The sequence below is a fragment of the Heliconius melpomene genome, chromosome 20 (genome assembly GCF_056956725.1).
Source record: "Heliconius melpomene rosina isolate 202511_hmr_F chromosome 20, ASM5695672v1, whole genome shotgun sequence".
NCBI lineage: Eukaryota > Metazoa > Arthropoda > Insecta > Lepidoptera > Nymphalidae > Heliconius > Heliconius melpomene.
Window position 1 is genome coordinate 9216397 of NC_140408.1, and position 26846 is coordinate 9243242.

Below are 26846 nucleotides of genomic sequence, written 5' to 3' on the forward strand. Positions count from 1 at the left end.
TCGAATATTGCAAATTCCCGTCTTAGCGAGCACCTACGTCCTATAAGTAACTCCTATGCAAAATTTCAGATTCCTAGCACATGTAGTTTCTGAGATTTCGTGATGAGTGAGTGACCTTTCGATTTTATATATATAGATAGATGGACAAAAATCAGATTGAATGAATTTAGACATTAGTACAAGAGGTGAGAAATAATCCTTACTAAACTCTTTGTTGAACAAATGTTTAACATGCCGTCTGTAAAATGATAGAGAATAACAAAGCAACGGTAAGTGCATTTGTGTATAATTCCCTTCAGTTTGTACTTGAGGGGAGGAATATGCAAATAAAATGTAATCTTATTTATTATTTCCTTCACCCCTAGATTTGAATGAAGCCCTTTACTAATAAAATTGCTAATATTCTATTATCTGTTAGTAATATCATAACAAACTAATATAAGTCTTAAAATAAGTTTTATTTTTTAGGGTTACGTACCTCAAAAGGAAAAATGGAACACTTATAGGATCAATTTGTTATCCGTCTATCGAGACCATTTGTTTCGAGATCCCGTGGAGATATCAAGTTAAAATAAGTACCTAATATTTAAGTCTACTCTAGTCTAGTTTTTCTGAGGTTCCTTGGCACAGCAAACATCAAACATTAAAGTCAGCGCAATCAAACGATATGAGCATTTATTCCTCCTTTTTGTTGTAATTTTGTATGAAATTCGCCGCGTACTCAAAACTTTCTTCTCGGGTTCTTCTCGTAGACTTATGAGACCAAAGATAGTAAAGCGAGAATTCATTTTCTAGACAGCTTTAGAAATATAACATTAGTTAGGAGTACAATTAGGCTCGAATTAAGATATATTTAAAATAAAATAGTGATAAATGTTCAGTTGCCATTATACAGTATATCCTATAGTTTACTTCATTACGAATTTTCCATAAAAAACACGCACATTTAAATACTCATCACACAAAACAAATAACTTGGCCACCAATCACAACATGACAGCATATCATTGAGTTCTTCATAAAGACTCAGTGGCATTCAGTCCTTCCACGAAAAATCATACCTGACTGCACTCGACGCAATAACGTACGATTAGTTATTTCATGACGAGAATCAAGATTGCAAAACTGGTGTCATATAATACATTGCAAAAGGTTATTCTGGCAAGTTTGGTTTTTTGCCTTCACACATCTACCGCATCTGGGTAGATCTAGAGAACCGGTATGTTTTTACGTTTTTAACTTCCCGATTGAGCAGAGATATGGTGGCGTATATGGCGGTCTTGATGCCACCCAGCGTCTAACAAGAACAGTTAAATATTTTAATATGAATAAACCATAAAACAATAAATATCATTTAAAACCAAAATATTAAATCTCTTACGCGCTACTTTTGTAAGTTTAAATTTATAAAACGAATTTATAATAGTGAATAAAACAACGTATTAATTCAAATCAAAAATGTCTGCATTCATTGTTTTGATAAAAGAGTTCCGGGTTAAATTCTGGCAAGCAAAACATAGTCTTTAATTTAGCTGCCAAAAGAAATTAATCATCATTTATATCGGCAAAAAGACAATATATTTATTTCCAATTATCATTTTACCCAGGAAAAGATATAAAAATATTTCCAATTATCATTTCACACAGAAAAAGACAAAACATTCATTTCCAACCATCATTTCACAACAACAAACCAATAACTTTAATTACGTCGGTGAGTGGACCCGCGGCGCGCCCGCAGTCAACACACCGTTATCATTAGTCCTGCTGACTCGCGGAACAATTACAACGCTAATGTTGCACAATTGCGTCTGCACTCTGCAGTATAATGCCATATTGCATTGGATCTAATAAAACAATAGTCAGTTAAGAAATTCATTTAACATTTCTTTCGCTACCTACTTTGTTGAATGGTCAGGTATAGATAGTGTTAACTTAATTATACAGTTGTTCTCTTTCTCCCTGGATTTGTTTTACCAACTAAAAGATAAAATAATGGTGGTAAATATAAGACAGTAAGATAGGCAGAGGGTACCTGAGAACCTAGTGTTAAGATATTTCCTTCCCATTAAGCCACTTCTCTTCCCCACTTTCACCGTTACCAGAGCGAATAAATGAAAATACAGAACATTTCATTCTATTCTAGTAATTATGTTTCCTACAAAAAAAATACTTTACTTAATGATAATATAATAAAAAAACACATGTTCAAGCTATTTATCAACAATTAGAATTATATTCAATCATTAATCAATTGAGGTTGATTAAGCATTAAATGAAGTTGTAAGAAAATCGATACAGTGATCTCATCATATTATTAAACAACGATTGGAATGATTGGTTCTATATAATATATACCTACAGTACAAATGTGGACGTTGAGGAACCAATTGTGTCACACACAAATCCGTTACGATAAATAACAGTTACAAAACGAGTTTTGCTAATAGTGTAAGAAACTAATAAGTTCTAAGCAAATTCTAAGGTTGATGTTTGTTTAAGGCTTGAAAGTTGCATAAAATTATAATTTAAAAGTATCATTGTATAAAGTATTATTTATAATATGAATGATATAAACATAAAAATATTTGATCGAGGCTACAAAACAATAAATTGCAAATGCCAAAATAACAATAGCTTCGACCTTATCATCACGATTCCAAAGATTACAAGTGATAAAAAGCAATTGCATTCAAATTTTAAAAATAGTTAAGCAAAATGTTTAACCTTCCTAGTGTTATGTATTTATATTGTAATTATTATACACAATTAATTGATTTATGTATACCTATACATATACTATAATATTGCTATTAATTAGAGTGTCGTTTAATTAATTATTGTGGATAGATGTAATTATGTTGGATATAATATGTAATGTGAGAAAAATGCACTTGTAGTCGAAGTGCATCTCAGTATAGTAGTAGGCTGTTGTTTTAATTTATAATAACATTTATAAATATGTTTTAAATTTACGCTTCATTAAATCAGTTAATCTGATTCAGCATATAGGTACTGTGACGAGATTGCATATCTACAGCTGTTAAGGACTTTTTTATTTGTTCCTGAATTGTCTTTTTTTTACATGAGTCTATGGTGTGACAAAAACTACAACTAAAACAACTATTATTATTGTTTCTCTAAATAATTCCCGCAATATCCTGATATAAATATCGAGATTCACTATTAAGAGAAGCTACAAATCAGGTTACCGATATAATATAACCGATCCTCATCTAATGAAGCTGTAAGCGGACCGCCCATACCTATACAAGCTCGTTATTAGTGGACAATGATTGGCATGATTGGACCTTTGCGGTAAACGCTTGGACGTCGAAAGTAATTAAAGGATGTTGTGGTAGAGTGGACTACTGTGCTTGTTTTTTTTATAGCTATGTGGGTCACGATGATAATAGATACGGCTAGTATAAAGTTGCCATTATTGATTATTTTTTATTAGAGACGTTGTGTAAGCTTTAGTATAGGACAAGGACCAAAAACAGATTTGAAAAATCCATTAATAGAATAAGATTGAAGAGCTGAAGGCACCTCTAATTTTACCTTAACTGATAAGAAAAATATACTTTTATGTTTTACAGCTTAATTATTTTTTTAAAAGCATTTAAATTCATAAACCATCGCTTGGTTTGAGTCTCATTCAAATATGTAAATCCATCAAAATAAAATTAAAGGCTTACTCAAATAAAATAAAACAAATGATATCCTATACAAAACAATAAAATTTAAGACAGTCTACGCCCACCTCGGCCGCTATAAAACAACGAGTACAATAAAGTGTAATTAATTATAATAGCTACGTTTCCTGTTCGGTAACATGTTTTATTCACTCGTACTATGTTATAAACGCTTTCATTATGCAAATCACTTCCTCGTCTAGCTCCAGCTAAAAAGATAATGAGACAGAAACCATGTTGGGATGGTTTTAGGGTTCCGTACCTCAAAAAAAATAAAACAGAACTGTTAACGGATGACTTTGTTATCCGTCTGTTTTACGTAACAAGAATATAATTAAATTATTATCACTGAATTATCATTATTTTATATAATGCAAAGGTGCTAATTGAAAATTACATTTATTTCAATAAATAACATTTATTTGCACTCGTTAATTCCAATATGTATTTTTAATATGTTTTTAATTACAAGCCACAATGGTGTCACAAGCCGAATATTTAGGCCGGTCATGCCTCTTTATTGGTATGTTCAGCGCTCTCGCCTGCACGCTCGGCTCAATCGAAACATGACAACGTGTCATGCTCTTTCCGGCTGGCGGTCATCGATTTATAGCACATATATTACAGAAAGAAAAACTACAATCCTATAGTTCACTTCATAAAAAATGAGTGCGTGGGCGTATGCATGTTGAAATTTGTCAACTTAAATATATGACGTTCCCGTTGATCTTCAATCAAAAAATTGATACGGAACCTTCCGTTGGTGAGACTGACTCGCATTTAAGAAGATTTTAAATTTAAATTACGGTCTACAGAGCACCAACAAATTCGTCCACGTAACATCAATAAGTTCAAAGAGTTCAATGTATTGTTTTAAATAATGAATATTAATTGGAGTCATGATATGATTATAATAAGTAATAATCATTCATTGTTTATAACATACATTTCTCTTTATAATACTACGTGGTATAAACGAAATATCGAATTACGAGTAATTGACGCAGTTAAATATTATCTGAATATAAAAGAGCTAGAAAGTAGAAAAGTGATATGAAAAAAATACCTATGTCAATCTAAAGATTACTACTTTATGGAGTAGACATAGGAGAGCCTACCTTGTAAAATTATAAACACACGAAGTAAATAAATATAAAAATATTTGTATATACCTATATAACCAGTTACACTTACAAAGTTTATCTATCTGTTACTCCTTATTTGAATACAAGCAGCATACGTTTAAAATATTAAATAGCAAATAGAACAAAATGTTTAAGATAAGCTTATCTTATTTATAAGTCCTGTAAATGCGTTAAACGTGTAATAATGATAGGAAACGCGAGATCCATAATACATAAGTCTATAAATTACACACCCACATTACAGGTTTAGGCGGAGAAATAGTGAATCATAAGGAATTCAGAACATTAAATGCACTTGTACAACACACTGTTGGGGAGTTAGACTTACCGAAAGTGTCAGTAGGGTCAGTAAGGTTGTTAGGTGTTTGTAAGTGTACGCTGTTATCATGTTTCATCGTTTGCTGTTGTTTTCATAACAAGTGTCAAATTAGATTCTGCGTTAAGTAGAATTTCATTTGACTTTTATTTGAACTCGTTGTTTAAATTTAATAAAAGTCAGAGGTCATCCGAAAAATAGGTAGTTTTTTCTTAATATATGTAATATGTGCGTTAATTTTTATTTAATAGATTGAAAAATATTTTTATTGTATCTTTGATAAGCACAAAAAAAATGCTTTATAAATAAATATGAATATGTCTTATTGTCCAACTCTATATCCATGTCTCCACCCCTATGTAATTTTACAGACGCGTCTTAATAAAGATAGGGGAGTTACCTCAAACTTACCAACCCCTTCCGTACACCGTAACTTTCAACCCATGGGTACAAAATGTTGCATATTCATCTTGAAAGTTAATTAACGTGATAAAAAGAGTAATTAAGTATTTTTTTTCAACAGTGTTTTTTAAACTGAAGTAAAGAAAGTTACATATATTAAAATTAGATACAAGTGATGTAATTCACGAATGTGGTATGTATGATTAACATTAATTTAAAATTATAATTACATGCTTTTTAACTTTTATATTTTAATTATAACTTTAAGTTGTGTATTATTTATGGAATTCAGGTTAGTATTTTAATATAAACTTTTAAGACTAATTCACATTTCTTAATAATCAGACCATAGTAATAAAATATTCTAAATTAAAAAATAATATTCTTTCCACGTTGCTAAATGTAAGTAATGAATGGAGCGAAAAAATTAATAAATAACCTTTTACATTCGAATCGAGTTTATAATCTTTGTGTCTGTAGTCTAACAGCACCTGCCTACTCAACTTCACCATGATAATGTCACGCTGCATCACGCCTATAGCAGGATAGACAGAGTGAACCTGCGTCTAGACACTCCGTACTCCACTTTTAGTAAGAATTCGAGAGATTACGTGTTGGTTGAGTGGTAATGAAAATAACTCATTCTTCTAGTCACAATCATTTTTGACTTTACAATTCCATGGAACGTCGCAGTTACCATAACAATAACCATAAATGCATTAAATATTGATCTACATCATCATCATCAGTAGATGTTAAAAATAACAAAATTAAATATACTAAGAAAGCTAACCCCTTATCGAAGTCAAACAAGGATACTGGCATACTACGCGATAGCTGTAATCACCTGTGTCAATAAAAAAACAAAGTGAAACTGCAAGACACGACTTCGGACCATTTTTTGTCTATGTATGTCGTAAGACGTTTTAGATTGTACCAATGTAGTTTAAAAAAATGTTTAAATTTTAAATTTAGATAGATATTACGTTTTTAAAAACAGAGTTAGCTTATAAAAAATATAGCTTTACACATTATCTTTAGAATATGGTAATTTTAAATATCTTTTAAATTATTTTAAAAGATAGTTAAATTATTTTAATACTTAATATTATTACAAAAAATTTTAAAACAACTACATACATATTCAATATTAGATATTAAGATACTTGTATATTTTGCTTGTGTTATTATTTTTTAACTAGACAATGAAATAACTTTTCCAGTATGGACGTTTTTTATGAAACTACTACTATTTACTTCGACAAAAGATAATTTTATAGTATATATGTATTATATGATATTAATTATATAAAATAACGTCTTTTAATAAATATAGTAAAAAAATTTTTCATTTTGTATAGCTAAGACATTGCTATATTCTCTTCGTTTGAAGTTTGAAACATGTCGTTACATACATTAAAGCAGTCTGGCTGTACAAATTACAAGTCGCTAAGTATTCGGACCACATCCGCTACTCAAGTCAGATATTTATTTGTCAAAAACTGGTTCCAAATGGCTAAATGTAGGCAACGAGGCAAAAGAAATTGCAAAAAATATACATTTTTAGGAATACCGCATTACTTTGCCTTTGTTACGTAGCTAGCTAGCTAGACATGTATCCCACATTTAGGGTAGGCGAAGGGAACGTAGTATTAAAACACTCCGCTCCCACTTTCCGCCGAAATTTTTGAATCATAGGGTATTGAATGGCGGAACTCAACGCCGCCCCTTATCTTGTTACCAGAGTGAAAAAATATAAATATTAAATAATTCATTCCTGTGAGTATATCGTTGTATAAATAAACTCCACGGATTGTCATTAATGCTCATAATGTTATTAAAATTATCATTATGAAGTACACCTAGCGCGTTATTGAAATACAAAAATAATATTTAGTTTTTTTTGTTCTTAAAGCATTATTTGAGTACTTTTTTTTTAAATAAAAGATTAAAATCACTTTAAGATTAAAAATTCATAGTAAATCACATACCAAGATCTATCTGCCTAATACCGCCTACTGGCCTGGTAACGACAGTCAGGCTTGTAACAAGCCGTTTCCGATTTGATTTATAACATACTATAACTTAAATACATGGATTATTTAAATTTGTTTACTTATACATATTTTTCATCATTACCAATTTTACTGACTGTATATTTTGGCAAGGCATTTACTTGTTACTTAATTATTTTTTCTCTTACTTTAAAATGGTGAACGGAGTGTCTTAACATTAGGTTCCCTCTGCCTACCCTGCTGTGTGCGGGATACAGCGTGAAGCTAAAAAAAACTATCATAGTGACACGCTTCCTTAGTGTCACTATGCTGCTATTATGTTATTTAATGCAATCAGTGCAATTATAACATTTTTTACGAAACAATTTCAGTTTCGTTTTCCTCAATTATAATAGTCGATTACATACTTTTTTTTGCGTACAAGTTGATGTGTATTAAGAATGATAGACATCTGACCGTCAATCAAACCGTTTATCTTTTAAGTATCAAAAACATTATTAAATTGGATAGGAGTTGCCTAATTTTAACACCAATTATGTCGCAGTTGTTTAGTAATGTGTTAGAATATATTTATTGAACATTACTAGGGTCGTATCTAAAATGGAGTCGTGCATTTTTAGCAGCTTCACATATAGCAAGGCAGAGAGAGGGGACGTAGTGTTACGACATTCTCACTTCCTGCCCAATATTTGTGACATTCGTAGTTGAATGGCAGAACACATTGCTTTATGTACTAGAGTGGAGAAATAAAGAATAATTAATTACATAAAACCTAAATAATTAATTAAATATAGCAGATAGAGACAATACAGTGATGATTGGGGCTAAGATCAGTCGAAAGGCTGATATGGTGAATCATTCCCCGAACCTAGATCGAACCCACATCACATTTTTCGCATTCATGCATTTCGTGAATATAAACTAACTTCATTATAAGAGATCTAACAATTCTATTAACACGCGCTTTCGCAATTGAATCAATAAGATTTTATTGATATAGCCCGCTCGATAGCAAATTCAAATTAGTTGCGGAGATTTGGCAACAAGTGAAGGACAACAATTAAGATAATTGCTGAATTGTTATTTATTCAGTTCCAATCAGACTAACAAAATATTGGACGGTTATTTCCATACTTTCATCTATGGAATATATTTAAATTGCAAAATATGTTGTATTTCCAGAACGTAAGCAGAATTCAGTAATATAAAAGTAGTTCGCCTTTTTTCTCTAGCACAAAAGAATTTTTGAAAAATAGACATTGACGTTTATTATATTTTTTCCTCATTTTCATATATCGTCTAAAAGTTAAATTAAGTATTTGACTTGTTTTTTTGATATCAAGAAAAGTGGGTGGAAAACCGAGTTGAATATCATGTTATCTAAATATAACAATTATTATACTTTATTGTGATGAACCGTCTTTCTATCCATACCTATATTATAAATTCGAAAGTAACTCTGTCTGACTGTCTGTCTTTTACGAAATCAGGGCCGCTAATTTAATTGTGATAAAATACTCTTATAGAGATACTTGAGGGTCTCGGGATGAACATAGGATACTTTTTTTTCTCATATTTGTAATATTGTCGATATACTATACCAATATATTAAAATATTATTCTGCCATTTTAATAACAACCGTCGCTATGCGACCGTTGCTAAGCAACGATTTGCAAAGTTTGTTGTTAGAAAACGTCACCAAAAATGAGCTTGCTTAACGTTCGGGTCCACTAGTATATAATAAACCTTATTTATTATTCCTAATTACATACTAAACTAACATAAGCAAATCGATATCTTACGAGATTTCGTAATCACAACAGACTGAACGAACAGTAAGACTGGAACAAAAAAGAAACAAACCATTTATTAACACGTGCAAATTCTATGAGTAGTGTTACCAAATATGGCAGATAATCGTATAGCGTTCTTCTTAATCATTCAATATTTTTATGGCTGTCTGAGCATTGCATTCCTAGCATAGAATACTAGTGTACTAGAATATTACTTGAAGGTAAGCTGCTATAGATTTTACGAATTTTTGCAATATTTATACCGATTAAGCTTATAAAGCTATAAATATATGGAAAATAAAGGTAAAATCTTGACATATTAAAAATATTTTTCAATATTTAAATGTTCTATCAAATTTAATACCATTAAAAGTAACTGATGTTATTGTATGCATTTGTAATTTTTTACGGCAACATAGCTTCAGATTTAGATAAAGTATTGCTATGTAGAAGACGTGTATATGACATCATAAGATTTCTATTATAATAGTAGTTAGTAGGTATAACAAATATATTAATAGTTACATTAGGTAGATTTATTTCCTGCTGGAATTTATTTATTTATACCCTCAAAATTTCATTTTTTTTACTTGAGTAGACAATAACTTTGTCATGTGAGACATCTATGAATTTAATTTTTAGACAATCTCCATTGACATTTAGCAGTTTGATTGGTAAAACTTGACCACTATATGTGATGAATGCATAATGTAGGTCTTTTTATATTTTTGGATAATATAAAGATATATAGTAATAGTAATTTTCTTTTCTTTTTTCTTGTCACAATTGATGTATTTATAAGACATTGATTTAAGATTTACACTTATTATAAAGGTACATCTCTACTAAAAGATTCAGTGAAATTTAACATAAGATAACAATAACCACTTTTTATTTCTCCGTAGAATCAAAATAATTTATTATAACGCACTTAATTAAATTTAAATATACCTAAACATAAATTTAGATACTAAAACACAAGGATTTGAACCCACAACTATCGATTTCAGTCAGCAACATTTCACGACTGTGTCACTAAGACCACTAATTCTGACTATACATTAATATTCATAAATCTCAGTCCACCGGTTATGTGATAAAAATCTAGACGTGAGTCAGGTCACCTGCACGACCAACATTTGATACAGTCGAGTTTTTTTGTTGAAATAAAAATAAAATTTTAATGGTAAATGTATTTTAAAGTCATTAAAGTAATATGGCACAAACACTGCAGTAGTAAAGAAAATTAAAAATGTCGACGATTCATACAAAAACAACACGAAGACTTAAATAGAATTACGCCAAACGTTTTGTGAGAAATATAAACAATATATAATTATAATAATAGCTTTACTCGCATAAAAGCACAATATAATTGAAATAGAAAAAGCTGGTTATATAAGTATGATGACACTAAAGTAAATCATTTTATAATATTTTTAATTTTATAGGTAAGTATTTTTTAATATAATGTTTTACTTTCGCCTATCGTAATATGTGAGAATAAGTGTAAAGTGGCAAATATGTGACAAAATTAAATAATATAAGTCGTAATTTAACGATATTAGAGTAACATAAGCATAAATATTTTTATTTAAATAGCAATAGTTATTATTAAGCTGAAAGATATCACAAAAACTCTCTTTGTTTGGTTCCGTTTCAACTTTGAGCACTCTGGTAAGTGCTTTGTTGCAAAACGACTAAGTTAATGATAATCGTGACACTTGTCTTGTTTTTTGTCAATACTTTATAATATTTATAGTAAATAATAAACTAGTTAGATCTACTAACTTAACCTTGGTGAAGCCAATTTATGAGAAGAAAGATATTTAAAACTATCTAATCTTACATAGGAATATCAGTCAGGAAGCAAGCTTTTTCTATCAACAGTATTGAAACTACAAAATATCTATCTATTATCAAAACCAGTTACATTTAATAAATAAAAACAAATAGAAATAAAAATAAACAAATATAAAACAAATGACATACAAGTTAAAGTAAAAGCTCATGTCATTGTTCACACAAACTTGCCACACAAGTCACAACATAATCGTTGTTTATTGTTTACTTTATGAAACGAAGTACAATTCACGTTCGCGATGTTATTTTATCGAATACCGTTGAAATATTATTTACGTGTTACGTGTTACGTTTTACGGCGCAACTAATACAAATATTTGTAGTATGTGCTTAGAGCTGTTAGTTGGTGATTTACATGTTTAGCACAATTTAATAGTCGTTAGAGTCAAAGTTTCAAGCCAAAAGATGATTGTAAAAAAATCGACGTAAATCGTCTTGTTATCGTTTTAAATACTAATAACACATACAAAGAAAATAGAGAAAGTGATTATGTTTGAATCGTTTCCTGGGGCCATTTCCTAGGGGGTTCAACCATGGAATGGAGGAATGTTTCGGAACGTTAGTGGACGTAACTCGACACTTTATTCTCTGTGGTGATCCCGCAAATACTAGTGAAGTGTGTAATAAAAAAAAGAGCACTTGTGGCTACATAACATTCAATATTTGCCTCTACAAGCCTTATCCAATCATCACTAACCACTTAACCCGCATCTCGTACAACACACATATTTATACTTATCATTACCAAGTTCAAGAATTAAGCTACCGTACGTTGGGTTAACGACCGTTATACAAATATTTGTATATACAGTGGCAATTTTATCACCTGTGAGTTGCGACTCACGCTCGAGTGTTCCTTTGATTGAGTTCAGCGATGTCACGAGTCAATATTGATATAAACTGCAGTGTTAGACGCCGAGGTTAATTTCAATAGTAAACATAAAAGGCATCTCGGTTTTATTATTAAAGATTCGTTCTATATTTAGGATTTTTTATGAATCCTTTCATACACCATTCAGGATTTTTCACATAACTAAAGTGATTCAATATTGGTCAATTGAATATTGTCAAAAGTGTCTATTGTTTTCCTTAAATCGCGTTTAACGGAATTAATCTAACAAGAATGATGAAAAAAGGTAAAAAGCAAATTTTACCATTCTTCATCATTCTTCACTCCTATCCTCTCCTCTCTTCTCTTTCATTTCATCCTTCATACCGTACCGTCACTAACGTAGTATGTCGTTGACTCATAACAATGATTTGTTTCATTCTCTCAAAGAGAAATTACTAAATTCAAGTACCAATTTGGGGTCATACAAAATAATGAAGCTGACGATCAAACAAATTATGAGTGTTTGAAAAGTATGAGCGCAATGATATTTACGTCTGTCCACTGAACACAATAATATACATATTTTACAACAGAAATAGCATGAAGTACTTTTTTTTTATTTTTTGCATAATATATGCTCATCACTCTATTTTTTTATGTGTATAAAAAAAACGATAAAATTATAAACTAACAAAATTTTTAATCTCAGGTACCTATACTCTAATTTTTGCCCATCACTACGAATTTCTTATAAGTTGTTTATCTTTAAAATTAAATATTATAACACAAAATAATTCCAAAATACAAATTTATAGATTTTTTATAAGTCGATGTATACCATTTCTAATATTATAATATTAACGTAGAATAATTACGTAGGTGTAGACATAATTTTGGTTAATAACCCAGTGTCCTTCAGCCGGATCAAAAAGCGCACAGAACAAAGCAGATACACACTCATATAATATTTATTTCATGTCACGTGCGCATGTTTGTGAGATAAACATCTAATTTAACTGATGATTAGGACATATAGCATTTTTGGTTTTAAATAACATGTTTTGTTTTTAGTAGCGCAGTTGAATTATTGATTACAGATACACAGATTACAATTCGATTTAGTAATATTGAATTGTTGATACTTAATTTTCCCTATTTTACAGCTCAAAAGCTCATCTAATTTATCCAAAGTTTTTAAATTTATTTTGTTAGAACGGGGACGGTACCAATGTAAATATTTGTCCTGTACAGACTTAACGGAGACATAAGAAATACAATTTTAATTGATTTTATATGAACTTTTTAATAAAATTGTAAATATAATATTATATTTTAGAAAAAAATAAATTAATCCGTAATATTTATTTTACATTTAAATAATGGCAACCCTAGTCAAACTAACTGGAGCAACAAAAGTATTCATAAGTGCGTAATGGCAACTCGTTAACTGAGTTTAAAAAAGCGTTCTTTGTACTTCGGCCTCGCTACTATTGCTCAAATATTTATCTCGACGGTGATCTCTATTAAGCACTATTGAAAACATTGACTTGTATAGAAAGGAATATTCATGTTTTTTAAAAAGCCTAATTTGCTTGTCGCGCTGAAGTGTCTCTATTAGTTTAATGGAGTAAAGCAAGTTATTTATTTTGTTACATCGAATCGATCTACGTTTTTTTTATTATTGCTTTTACATTACAGTCAGTGGTAGTGTTTACGAATATACTAGATATCTATTTAAGATTATATAAAATAATACGATATAAGTATATAGATAAGGCCATTCTAGGCGCAGGAGCACAAGCGTGCAACTCTAAACGTAACAAGTTGTGGGTTCGATTCCTACTCGAAATATTTAATTTCTTCGCTCTGGCAACTAGGCAAAGTGCGGCGTTGAGCTTCGTCATTCACAGCACGTCATACCTTAAAAATTCGGATGAAAATGAGAAACAGAAGTGTCTTAATAAGAACACAACTTGTTTATTTTACATTTATATCCAATTTTAGATGACAACACCTAATAAATGCCATGTTTACATTTAACTTAACTAAATGAGACATAAAATAAATAATATCTAATAGCGACAAACACCGCTACTATTGTAATACATCAAGTAAAATGATTTAACAGGTGATAAAGTTAGTACGACTATACTATTCATCAGTTGTTATTACTGTAGTTGTATATAATCTATTTACTACTTCTACTCTACCATATTGTACGTATATTACTACTTTTATAGCTTTAAAAAAAGGTAGAGACCGAAAGAACGTATTGTTAAGTCACTTCACTCTGCTCTTTTTATATTTTTAATGCAGACTCCAATAATGTATATAAATGCAATAGTGTAGATTCGATTCCTACTCGCGAGAATGAATTATTTATTTTTATGTTAATTTTAACTTAAAATCCAACAAAAAAAAATTTGGCAGAGTAAGACACATTGCTTTACTTAGAATTGGCGATTCGTCTATAAGCGCTTGAATAATAAAGTTTCTCTACTATGTAACCAGTAAACAATGACAATCGATGAATCTTTGGCACTATTTCAATTTAGTCACACTTCGGCAAGTTTGAGCTGTGCTAATTATACCTTAATTATTATTAAAAATATTCAAATGTAAAGTAAGTGTTGTTAAAACTGAGTATTCAACGTATTACTAGGAAATATTTTTCAAAGAAGTGGTAAACAATATTATAATTAAAAATGCTACTAAAAACGATAGATTTAGTGATTTCAAGATATAGCCGGCTGACTTTTTAATTTCAATATAGATTTTATAAATACCGAAATATTTTCTTTTTAAAGATTTAGCACAATGAGATTACCTTCGCGTAAAATGCAAAACTCAGAAAATACACTAAAAATAAATATGTTGCTATCGTAACTTATGCCAGTTGTACTGACGACTTCCACCTCACATGCAAGTTCACTCGTGAACATTAGCTGTATCCAGCCAACACTGCGAGATAAATTCTTAAAGCATCAATCAAAACGTCAAAGTAAATGCGTTAAATGTATAAAAAAACTAAATAGAACAAGTCTAAGCCATATTGTAGAGGTCAGATACAAAGGTTATTCTAGTCGGCCATTCGTTAAAACAAAACTACGTATAAATATAGTCATAGAGATGCCAAACATCTAGTCATTTTAGATACTAATTAATCACACTTACTATACCTATGTGATTATTATACAAAAGTTTAACAGAATTTAATATAAGAATAGCTTAAAATATCTTTTATTTAAAATAATTCATATATTATTTGTCATTAGTTATAATGAAAATATTCAACACGCAAAGCCTCCATAATTCGGCACAAAGTGGAGAACGGAGTGTCTTAACACTAGATTCCCTCTGTGTGCGGGATACAGCGTGAAGCTGTATAACGAAAATGTTTTATAATATTTTACAATTTATTTTTCAAGTTAATATATGCTTATCGTTGGCTATTTGAAGCTACACTTTGCTGATACTTGCTATACGTACAGCTTATCATTTCGTGTGACAATGAACACGAGTGTATTACGGCTCACATATAATAAAATTTCCCAAAAGGAAAATTGGTATAACTACTTCCACTAAGTTTCTTTTTTTAGTTTATATATATTTTTTACATAGAACAAGCTATGAAAATTAAAGTACCTAATACGTTTAATAAATAATTTTCTATTGTTTTCAAGGAAACTGATTATAAAATAATCTATTAGTATAGATATATTCTATGTATACTTAGCATTATATTCTTATTAGATGATGCAGAACTCTTAACGGACTGACTGCTGATTCTAACCTGAAATAAAATAGACCAGAAATTAGTATTAAATTAAATACGTTCAAAGTGAAATTCAATCTTAATGAAGACTAATATTATTTTATAACACAAAATCGGCTAAACCATTCAACAGGTATGTGTACATATTTATTTTTAGGATTTAGTAATTATTCGTGGCTGCCCCTAATTCCAGAATATCTCATATATATTTACGTTCTATGTCGATCAGCGATCAGTTACAATTTTATTATAATATATGTTAAAAAAATTAAAATAAAATATATCCAATAAATCGATCAACAGATTACACAACTAACCCTAAGGACAGATTACGACATAATCCAACCATAACAAGAGTTAAGACGCAGTTGGTACCTACATTATAACAACAGTTATTTGGCAACTACAAACAACAATTGTTGTTAGTTCTGGGGCATTCCATCACGCGTTGACCCGAAGCGTTTCGTACGCGACTTTGACAGCCAAATGACGAAAACACCTCGATTCTAAGCCTTTAAAGTATTGGCTGGTTATTGTTAGCCCTTTGTCGGGGCTTTTGTTAAATATAGTTTTTTTATACTTCTTTTGTATGTTGCTCAAAAGTCACGCTTCTATTGCGGATAAGTGGGTGACAATTGTGTTTTTGAACGCAATTTTAGATATTAATAAGATTTATTTATTATTATTTTTGTTTTTTAATGCAATCTGTGTCATTTTAGTTTTTGTTACATTATATTTTGTAATATTTTTTTCCTATAGAATATTATTCCTCTACGGAACGAATCAAAATATGATTATAATATCACGAATTCCCAATCAAACTAGTACACAAATTGCTACACCGCAGCAAATATATGTAGATTGTCCGGAAATTGCAGGGCATTTGAGCAAAACCTCTCAATTCTGCCAGGGACAGCTGAGCGGGAACAGTCACCGGAGACAACAGCCTCAGGTGATAAAACCGTTGTTTTCAATGAGGTTAGAAGATAAAATAATATTATATTAAATGAAAATTAGAGCATACACCAGTTTAGACTTTATAAAAAAAATGCTTATTAAAAATATCAAAACAAATTACAAATATTTATCGCTAACTAAATCTTTGTCATTATATGTTTTGAGAGACGCTGTCAATTAAACAGTGTGACAGACGAACTAAAAATGTGATAACGGTACCGAGCAGCCATTGGCTGAACGCAGAAAAAACTGACGTATAATAACCGTCCGTAAGAAATGGTCGTAAACGTCAGCTTCACAATAAAACCAAAGCCAGCTATCAAGAGGCGATGCGACGTGCGTTCATTATAATTTATTGACCGAACGTGCGGGACAAAGCGAATAGGAAAAAAAATAAAATAGTCGATTAACGAAATATTGGCAAATAAACTTATAGCGATTGTATAAGATTAACAATTACATACGTCAGTGGTACTAAACAATAATTGTGAACTGAGTAAATAAGGTTCATGTCTATGATTTTAAGCAGATTTTCGTTCTTAGTAGTATATATCATGAGTTGCATACAAAAACAATATAATTTAACGTTTAAATAACAATTTCTAAAGATTAATAAAATTAAATTCAATTTTCATATAATATCAAAAATCAAGACTTTCGGTCTAAAATAAAATAATAAATCATAGTAGGTTATAGTTGAAACAGAATAGTTGATTAGTAAAAAAATACAAACATATCAGCAAAATTCAAAACCAGTAGCCAGTTCCTATATAAAAATAACTAACGAACACAATTTCTTGAAGTATCCGTAAAATTGTAGTTAATAAAATAAAATTTAAAAAAAAAACATATCCAACAGAACGTGTATTTCTACGAAGACGCCACCTGTCAAAATGTCTGATGTCATTGCTCGGCTTTGAAGATCACTTGTAATTTAATTGTCAACTTTGAAAAAAATATTAAGTGGCCTCTTCTAGTACTCTGCTACTACACGTGGGTGGAACGGAAATAGTTGGCAGAGCCAGACACTTGGATGTCTGTGTAGGTGAATATATGCCGGTCTAATATTGTTTTTTTTAGTTTCACGCCGGGTAAGCAAAGGGAACCTAGTGTTAATACACTTCGTTCTCCAAATTTCGTTCAATTTTCCAGACAGTGCGTCTTGAACGGCGGAACCAGAGGAATTGAATATAAGAGGTGTCCCGATTGGACATCGAATCTACAATCTTTGGGGTTAGAGTACGTTGCGCCACGCTGGCCAAGCATCAATTTGTTTATTATAAAGTGGTTTTGTAAAATATAATACGAGACTGATCTCTTCGTTGCCAGACTAATCACGAGTGCAGGTTCTAATCCCATTCGAGAGGACAGTATAGTGTATAATAATATACAAGTTTTTCGCTACATAACCCAGAATCGTCGAATGCTGATTATTTAATGTTCAAAACTTAGAATTATGGACTTAAATTGATAAAATGGCTCCAATATAATTTATTCGTAAGTTTCTTGTCACAAATATAACGCAATATCCGCTTTCATTCTTTCAATAATTAATCGGCCTTCGTAGTTGCGAACCTTAGCAACATAATATACCTAACTAATATTTACTTTCTATTACAAAGTATCCATTTAAATTTACATGCGTGAAAAACTTATATGTTTTTACTATTATTTAAACAACTTCATCAAATTCTAAATCACAAAACGAAAACTTTAGTTTCTTTTATAATAATTGTATTTTTAAATGTTTAAAAGAATGAAACGGATAATGTATTGTATTATTAAAATAAAGTATTAATTAACAATACCATACGTGCAAGTGTGTGGGCTGTAGTTAATTAAAGGATACGATAGCAACCGTGAGAACTGTGCATATCCAAACTGTCCCTGACCTTGACTCGATATACCGTTTAAATCTGGTAGCTAGAGACGTGCTTGTAATGTCGATATTATTGTGTTATAAAATATTAATTGGTTTATAAAATCGCTTTATTCAAATTAAATAATAATATTACAATCATAAAATGTTATTATAATATTCATTCGGGAAAGCGGATCAAGGACAATTATTAAGGGACCTTCATATTTATACTTTTTATTTAGCATCTCGAATCAAGAAGAGTTAAGTAAGCAAATGACTAATAATTTACCTGTAAAATAAATGGCAAACAATTATATTGTCTGTAGTCTGTCTGTCTGTAGAGTCTGTCTGTCTATTTTACCAATAAAACCAGCAACGTATCTAGTCAATAACGCCATGATAATAATGAAATTACATGTCACATATTTTTAACATATAAAAGACAGTGTCGCATCACTACATAAACGGGTAAAATTTAAATTATCAAAACTGGATCACAAATTCGAGTCAAAATAAATAAAAAAAGAACCAAAACGTTGCCTGGAATTGTGTAAGGCTTCAAGCGAATTCAACGGGAAAGTTACCCTGCGCTTAGTACCACACTTTTATAAGGTCGTTGCCACGACATTAATTAGTCATACTTTTCTCCTCTTCCAACTTTCGCAGTCCTTTCTTACCTTTATTCTATTTGCCGCATATATCAGGGTAGGCAGAGAAAACCTGGTGTTAGGACATTGCGTCCCCTACTTTCCGCTGATTGTTCGTAGCATTGCGTGTTGAGTGGCGGAAGTAATTCAATTACTGAGTGGAAATCGAACCCACATTTAACCCGTGACAGTTACACATTTGTGCCATTGCTCCACGACTGCCTCCACCTCTGAAGTTGTTTCTTTCACAGTAGTGTCGTTGTTTTTTATCTCCTGCCATTTATTATGTAGGTATAAAAAAAGATAAAGTGACAAAGGGCTCTTATAATAACATAATATATCATGTGTTAACTAATAAAGTAATCGAGTTCCGGTCAAAAACCTTCATTGAATTGTACTATTTATTTAAAAACTTCCTCAGGTGAAGAGGGAGCGATGCCTCTTTTAATTTACTTATATTATGTTACAAAATGGGATTTCCCTTACAATACTTGTTTTAGTTTACGAAAAATATACTGAAAAAAAAGTAAATATACACTTTTATTTATTAAACATAGTATGTTGTAACATCGATATATTACATCTTTGCATTAATTAAAAACTAATCACAAAGCAACGCAAACTTTTCACAAAGCAAGGCGAAGATAGACGACTAACGTGATTAAACTTTTAATTTAGATAAAAATCAAACCCAACACCTTCAAATAAGTAGTCAATCTCTAACCACTACACTAACAACAATATTAAAACAACATTTGAAACGAGAAGACAAATTGAAATTAATATAAATTACTTTCATGTTGCATTCAAAATAAAATTCATTAACTCAACGCTACGCATACTAATAACATTTTTATACGGACCTCACGTACGACATTTACATACAAACATTAATTATTGTTAATTTTAAGACAATCAATTGTTAATGCGTTTTTTATTTATTTACAGCCTTTAGGGATTAATGTTTATTCAAGAATGTTAAAGTTTTATTTGTTAATGATAGTAAAACAATATAAATAACGACAGCAACTTAAGTATCATTAGAGCAATCGACGCTTAATGAATGGAATTTAATTCTCTATAGATAAAATATATTTATTTATTACTCTAAAATGTTTATGCATAAATTTTATATTGTGTGTTTGTTTTGTTGTACACCCTAATCTGAGAAACTACAGGTCCGAATTGAAATAAAGAGATTAAGAGAATTAGATTTTCTATAGTTAATAACTATACATAAAGAAGTTCCGCGGAGCAACTATAGATGTATGAGAACAATGTTAGTACACAACTGGATTGGAACGGCCGAACGTTCGATTTGTTGTCACATTGTGACGTCAATTGGCAAAAGTTCTCCTGTTGCGTAAAGTTAAGCTAAAAAAGGAATCGTAGAAGATAACACGCTCAAAGATTAAAGGCCTACAATTAATAATTTAACGTATATTCAACAAATTTCGAGAAAAACGCAAGCTGATGTTTTGCAGATTGCTAAGAATTAAAACAAGCTTTCCAAGACACAACAAAAATCAAAAGTCTTGTTCAGAGAAACTGTATAATAAAATAATAAACAAGACGTCAATTTTCTGAGCTTGATTAGAGGTGACGACAGGAAAATTATTTAGTTTTACTTAAAATTGATGATTTCCTCTAATATATGCATTAAAATATTATAAAGCTATATTTTATATTATAAAATTGAAATGTATGTTTGGTTGAACGCATTTACCTCAGGAATCGCGGGTCCAAGTTAAAAAGATATTTTTGCTAAAAATACTCCTATTTTTTATTACCTGCGTTCAGCTTCAGAGTTACCTTGCACACCTAGAATGTATCCATCATATCATACACTAGTGGACCCGGACGCGGCTACGCCTGCTTCAACTATAAGAATATTTATTAAATATATTCATGAAATTATTTTCAATTCTCAATAGAATTAGTAAGAAAATATAAGCTCAAATAATCAAAAAGAATAATAAGTAGATACACATTATTAGAAAAAATTGTCTGAGTTATTGAAATGAACTAACAAAAGGATTAAAAGTAACTAAAGGATAGGTATTCTTAATATTAGAAAAAGTACCTAAAGTTTTCCGTACGTGCGTACATAGATATCGACTCTACGAAATAACTAAACATTTCTCTCTATTAAGTAGGATAATTTTAGCGGGCAATATCAAATAAAATAAGAAGAGAATCAAAGTGTATTTTAAATTAATTATAAACAACAAATAAAGTTTGAAAATGTATGAAAATTTATAAAACCGTCAACGTCATCTGCCCGTTCGCGTCGGTCATGCTGTGCCGCCCGCTAGGTGGCTAGGTCATTTGGAAACAGTGACATCTCCTTAATTATTTATTAGTATGTTATCCAGTAAACTATAATTTCAATCTAGATAAAATGCTAAAAGTGACTGTTATATTTATTTTCATAAGGATGAATATCAAAACGTCGCGGTAGCGGTCGCGTAGCAACGACGGTTGTTATTAACATGGCAGAATAAATTGCATGTCAAATTAGAATGTACTTTAAAATACATTAGTATATATGTGTAATGTAATGTTATATAGCCTATAGCACTTCTGAAGAATGCAGCTTTCATACAAAACAAAAACAATGAAAATCGGACCAGTAGATCCAGAGATCTTAGCGTTCAAACAAACAAACAAACAAACAAACAAACAAACAAACAAACAAACAAACAAACAAACTCTTCCGCTTTATTATATTAGTATAGATAACTGTTACGTAGTTTCACTTTATCACAGGGGCGAAGCCGCAGGTTAAAGCCAGCGTTTTATATAAGCTTAAAATAACTGCGTTATTACCAAAATTATTGAAAGTAATTACACCACCTCGATTAATTTTGGGAAACGTACTTATTGCAAAAATATAAATGTTACAAGAATTAAGAAACCTTTGGAATAAGTAATGTGATCAACAGCTAACAACCCGCCAACGGCACATACGAATTCAAAGTTTTTAAATTTTCTACTTGGGTAACAATTTTTATTTTTAATATAATTAGCTTGGCATTATACAAAGTTGTGACACTCAGAACATAATGTCTCGAATTCGGACGGAAAATGGAGAAAGGAATGTTTTAGCATAAATTTCTCTCCGCCTTCACTGCTGATGGGATAAGCCGTATAGCCGAGAAAAAATCCTTTATGTTCCAATATCCTAATAATAGTGTCATCCGTACAACTATTGTTTACATTAAGTCTGTTTATATTAACTCTTTCATACATTTCCAATCTGCAGTTATAAAAATAACTCAAAGAACACAACGGTAATAAAATAAACATACTAATGCTCATTCACATTTTAAACTTCTTTCAAAAACATTATAATTGATGATTATTACACTTCTCGCAATCGCGTAACGCGATACACTCGCTTGAGTTCTATATCGATTACAAATGGAGTTTCTTGTAAATGTTATTTTTAAAATAACATTTAAACATTAAACCTCCGTATGAAATATCATCGAAAGGTCATGAATACGTGCTAAATTTATTTGTTTAGCGTGCCGATCTTGACTTTGACCTACCAGATTTAAAACGATAAAATCTTAATAGACACCCGCGCTGTATATTTCTATTTATAAAAGGTAACGAAAACAAAAAGCTGCAATTTATTTAGCATTTAAGAAAAAGACGAGAAGAATACATTTAAATGAGCTTCACGCTGAATCTCGCACACAGCAGAGAAGGCAGAGGGAACCTAGTGTAAAGAACCGTTTCCGATTTGATTGATGTTAATAAATGTCTATTTTTAAATTGAACGTATGTGTCTATAACTATATGAGAAGAATTATTTTAAAGTTGCATGATATGCTGCCCTTTACATTAAAATGTCAACTATTTAAATGTGAACAAATCATATTATTTCTTTCTTCATTAGCATCACCTTTAAAAGTTAATTTCAAAACATTTACGGTTCCTTATGATATTTACCTGAATAGATTTTGTAGAGCGAGTCCAGCAATCCTTGCATCATTTTTGTAGATTTTAGTTTCACTGAATACCGCTAAATGACACTACTTTAAGCCTTTTAACCTATCTTTTGATGAAGATGAACATCATAACTTCATTATATATTTCATAATGCGAAGTGTTCATCGATCATGTTACATTTAACGCCTAATAAAATTTAGTTATGCATTATAATTTATCTACATATACTGAAACAGGCTTTCTAAAGTAGAACATCGAAATAGTCAATATTTATTACTATAAAATTATATTTATTGAAGAAAAAAATCTAGAAATGTCTTCTTTTACAATATCTGGGAGTTGAATGACCTTCGATCGGACCAGACGGTGGCCAAATTGAAGTAACGGTATCAGCAGCTGGATCGTTATCATCAATCAGATTTGCGTAACTATCTGTTAGCAATTACCTTGTACACTTTTACAAACCACTGGTTATGAATAATGCGTTGTAAGACTGTTAGAATGAATCGTGAAAAAAAGACACATTACAACTTGACTGAGACAAATGAATAGAAGATTATATTAACTCTAGTAAATAGCATTTGCAGATATTAATACAGTATCGTAACCTTTTCTGTGTTGCCCTATAAACCTATCTAGAATAAAGAAAACTGAGAAAATATGTTATTAAAATTATAAATAAAATTAAATCAAGCTTTATGCTCTATAAGAATGTACGAGGGCATAACTAATGATGAGAAAAAGTTTTTTGTAACAACATTCTAAAAAGGTACACTTATGAAATAGACAAAGAAAAATGTTTATACGAGGAGAGTAGACGAACTAATATTAGTCCAACATAAAAGCCCGTGCAAAACCAGAAGTCATGTATATTGACAGTAAATCTTCATTTTTTACTAATTCGACACGAGAAACGAAACATCTGTTAGAATGTAAATTTATATAATAGATGTGCGTATACAGCACGGAAGACAGCATTAGTGACATACTTGACCGTCTCGATGTATTTATGGATATCTGCCTTAACGTCTTTTAAGTTAGAAACAAAGTTAAATATAACTTATTCAATTCTAAAATACATTTATAATTGTATAGAAGTAATCAGTCTTTGTAAGATCGCTCGGTCATTACAAGAGAATCGTGACAGCCATTCATTTATTACAGAGACAGAATTTTACAATGACAATTTATTATTAGGTTTTTGAAGCGAGGTATATTGTATACACCCAGGAGAGGCAGAAATTATAAGGATACGTGCAACCAGGAGGATATAAATTCGTCAATTTTCTTAAACCAGTCACCTAAAAAACCTATGTTAAAAAACGCAATTCAAAATCCAAAAGCACTAAAAAAACACTATCACAACACTAAAACTCCCGAACTTATAAGTAGAGTCCCATCACTTTCAAAAAGTAACCGCGAAAACTATAAGAATATCGATATAGACCATCGCCGCAGTGAATCCAGACGGGCGTCCATCAGGGCAGCGCGCCCGCGCCGTCCGCGGCCTGCTACACCGCCGCCGCCACTGGCGTACCGGGATTATTTATAAATTCACACGGACAGGGGGTCGTAGAATTTGCTCAACGTGTGGCATGCCAATGTACGTGACTGCATCAGGTCGCACCGGAAACAAAAATTAGCGCTATCCCATCTCTGATGAATCACTTTGCTGGACGCTAATAAATTTCTTATTTTAACACTTTATATACAGTGTGTATTATATGTACGGCCGATGGTGTAGGTATATGACAGTGTGATTTTATGACAATGTTAGGTTAAGTGGTGTTAATGTTAGTTGTATGAAGAATGTTCTTAGAATAAGATTTTAATTATTTCTTTTTATTTTGGTTGTGTGAACTTTATTAATGTAATATTTCGCTTTTCTTTGTTCTTGAAACATTCGTAGAAAACTCTAGGGCTCTCTTAGGCTTCTATTAGTGCATCTACCCGTAAAGTATCTAAAATTTTTCCTGTTGTTAGCAGTCTATCTGCTAGTCGTTTAGTTAATAACAGAAGAGTTTTATTACATTATTGTAAAAGAATACGTATGAATGATACTGGACGATCTAAAAGAGAAAACGAAAGAAAAGTATCCAGCAAGTTTTAATTTATAAAAGTGAAAATCTTCAAAGGGTCAGCTGTCGTTGATACTCATTAATAAAGAAACATTTTATATGGAGATTTAGGTGTCGCTCATCGTGCCGCCTACAGACAGGTGTTTGATATTAGTTCCTAAGTCACATCATCGACCAGCAGCCACGTCACCCACGTAAGAGGTGGGCGTAAGTTCAATAACGCTACTGATGACATTCGAGATATAAAATGTCTAAATTATGTTAGTATAATCAAAGAAAAAGTAACGCAATAATTTATTAATATATGGGAGGTTTATAGATACGTCATATAAACCAGTAGGTAAATGAAATGGGAATGTTGTATTTTATAATCTATAAAAAAACATTAGATAAGAAAAATTTCAAGTGTAAAGAGTGTAACTAGACGTAAAAACATATAGTTTTGTAAAACATATTGTTTTAGAAATAGTAGGCACAGGGAACGCCGGAAAATGGGTACCGAAAGTGTCTTAATGGGAACCTAATGTTAAAATATTACGTCCCCAAATAAAAAGGAATTACCCTAGATAGCAAACAGGTAGATTTTGAATCATGTTTCAACAACAATAGACTTGGCAATTGGCGCCGGTTATTTGAAATTTATAGCTTCTTTACAATCACCATCCAAAATTAAACAATGAGTACAAAAATTTAAAATTAAAACTATTTATCTATTAACATAAATATATTATTTAAAATTATTTATCTTTATCAACGTAATTCATTTTTAAGTGACATTTCTATACAATAAGATATTTTTTTATTTTTCGTGAATTATGTTTTTTGAATGACGTTTTTAGTAATGCCTACCCATCATTGTGCTATTTTCTTGATTTTACATAAAATATTTATTATAAAAAATATTATTATATTCGGGATAGGTACTTTGTAAATGAAACAGTTATATTATTTTTTTAAAAGTATTATAAATTTAAATCTTAACATTTAATAAAATTTTGATAGTTGATACTAATGGCTGGAATGGAATAAAGGGTTATCATAAAAAGCAAATATAACATTAAAATAGAAACGATCGTATTTAAGACATCATGAAGTGTAAATTTTGGCACAAACCTTGATCTATATATTGTTAAAAAAAAACCACGAGCCAGACATTTTTTTTATCTTACTATCTACGTCTACTTAAGAGAATTATATTGAATTATAAGAATATATAATATACGAAAATCTTATCTTCTACTTTCATTTCTATGTATTCGTTTGTATGCCTATACATCTATCTATAGACCAGTTGTGTATTCTGGCGTTGTTCCTTTGTAAATTTTATTACTCATAAAGCATTCTCAAATCCCCGTCCGTCGGTATGGAATCTTGTATTTTAAAAATACTGTGAACGTTTAGAGATTATAAAACATTTTTCATTTTCATTTATGAAAATCTAAGATTTGTGCGTATATTTCACAGATATACGCTTTTTTTTCGAACGCTATCTTATCTCCAAAGAAA

At 30.6% G+C, this 26846-nt stretch overlaps 1 protein-coding gene across 11 annotated transcripts in view; it reads right to left on the minus strand.

The window, feature by feature from the left end:
* The window catches only part of LOC146527863 (rho GTPase-activating protein 23-like), a 257849-nt gene that overhangs the window by 203651 nt on the left and 27352 nt on the right, over positions 1-26846 (minus strand). For 4 of the 11 annotated variants that reach the window (XM_085204403.1, XM_085204402.1, XM_085204394.1 and 1 more), the window contains exon 1: positions 23263-23478. The exons of 1 other annotated variant lie outside the window; for it this stretch is intronic. In XM_085204403.1, the coding sequence (XP_085060529.1) occupies positions 23263-23305 (43 nt within the window). In that variant the 5' untranslated portion in view covers positions 23306-23478. Of the gene's footprint in view, positions 1-23262; positions 23480-26846 lie in introns of those variants that run through there. 6 more of the 11 variants (XM_085204400.1, XM_085204399.1, XM_085204405.1 and 3 more) reach the window with 3 other exon arrangements.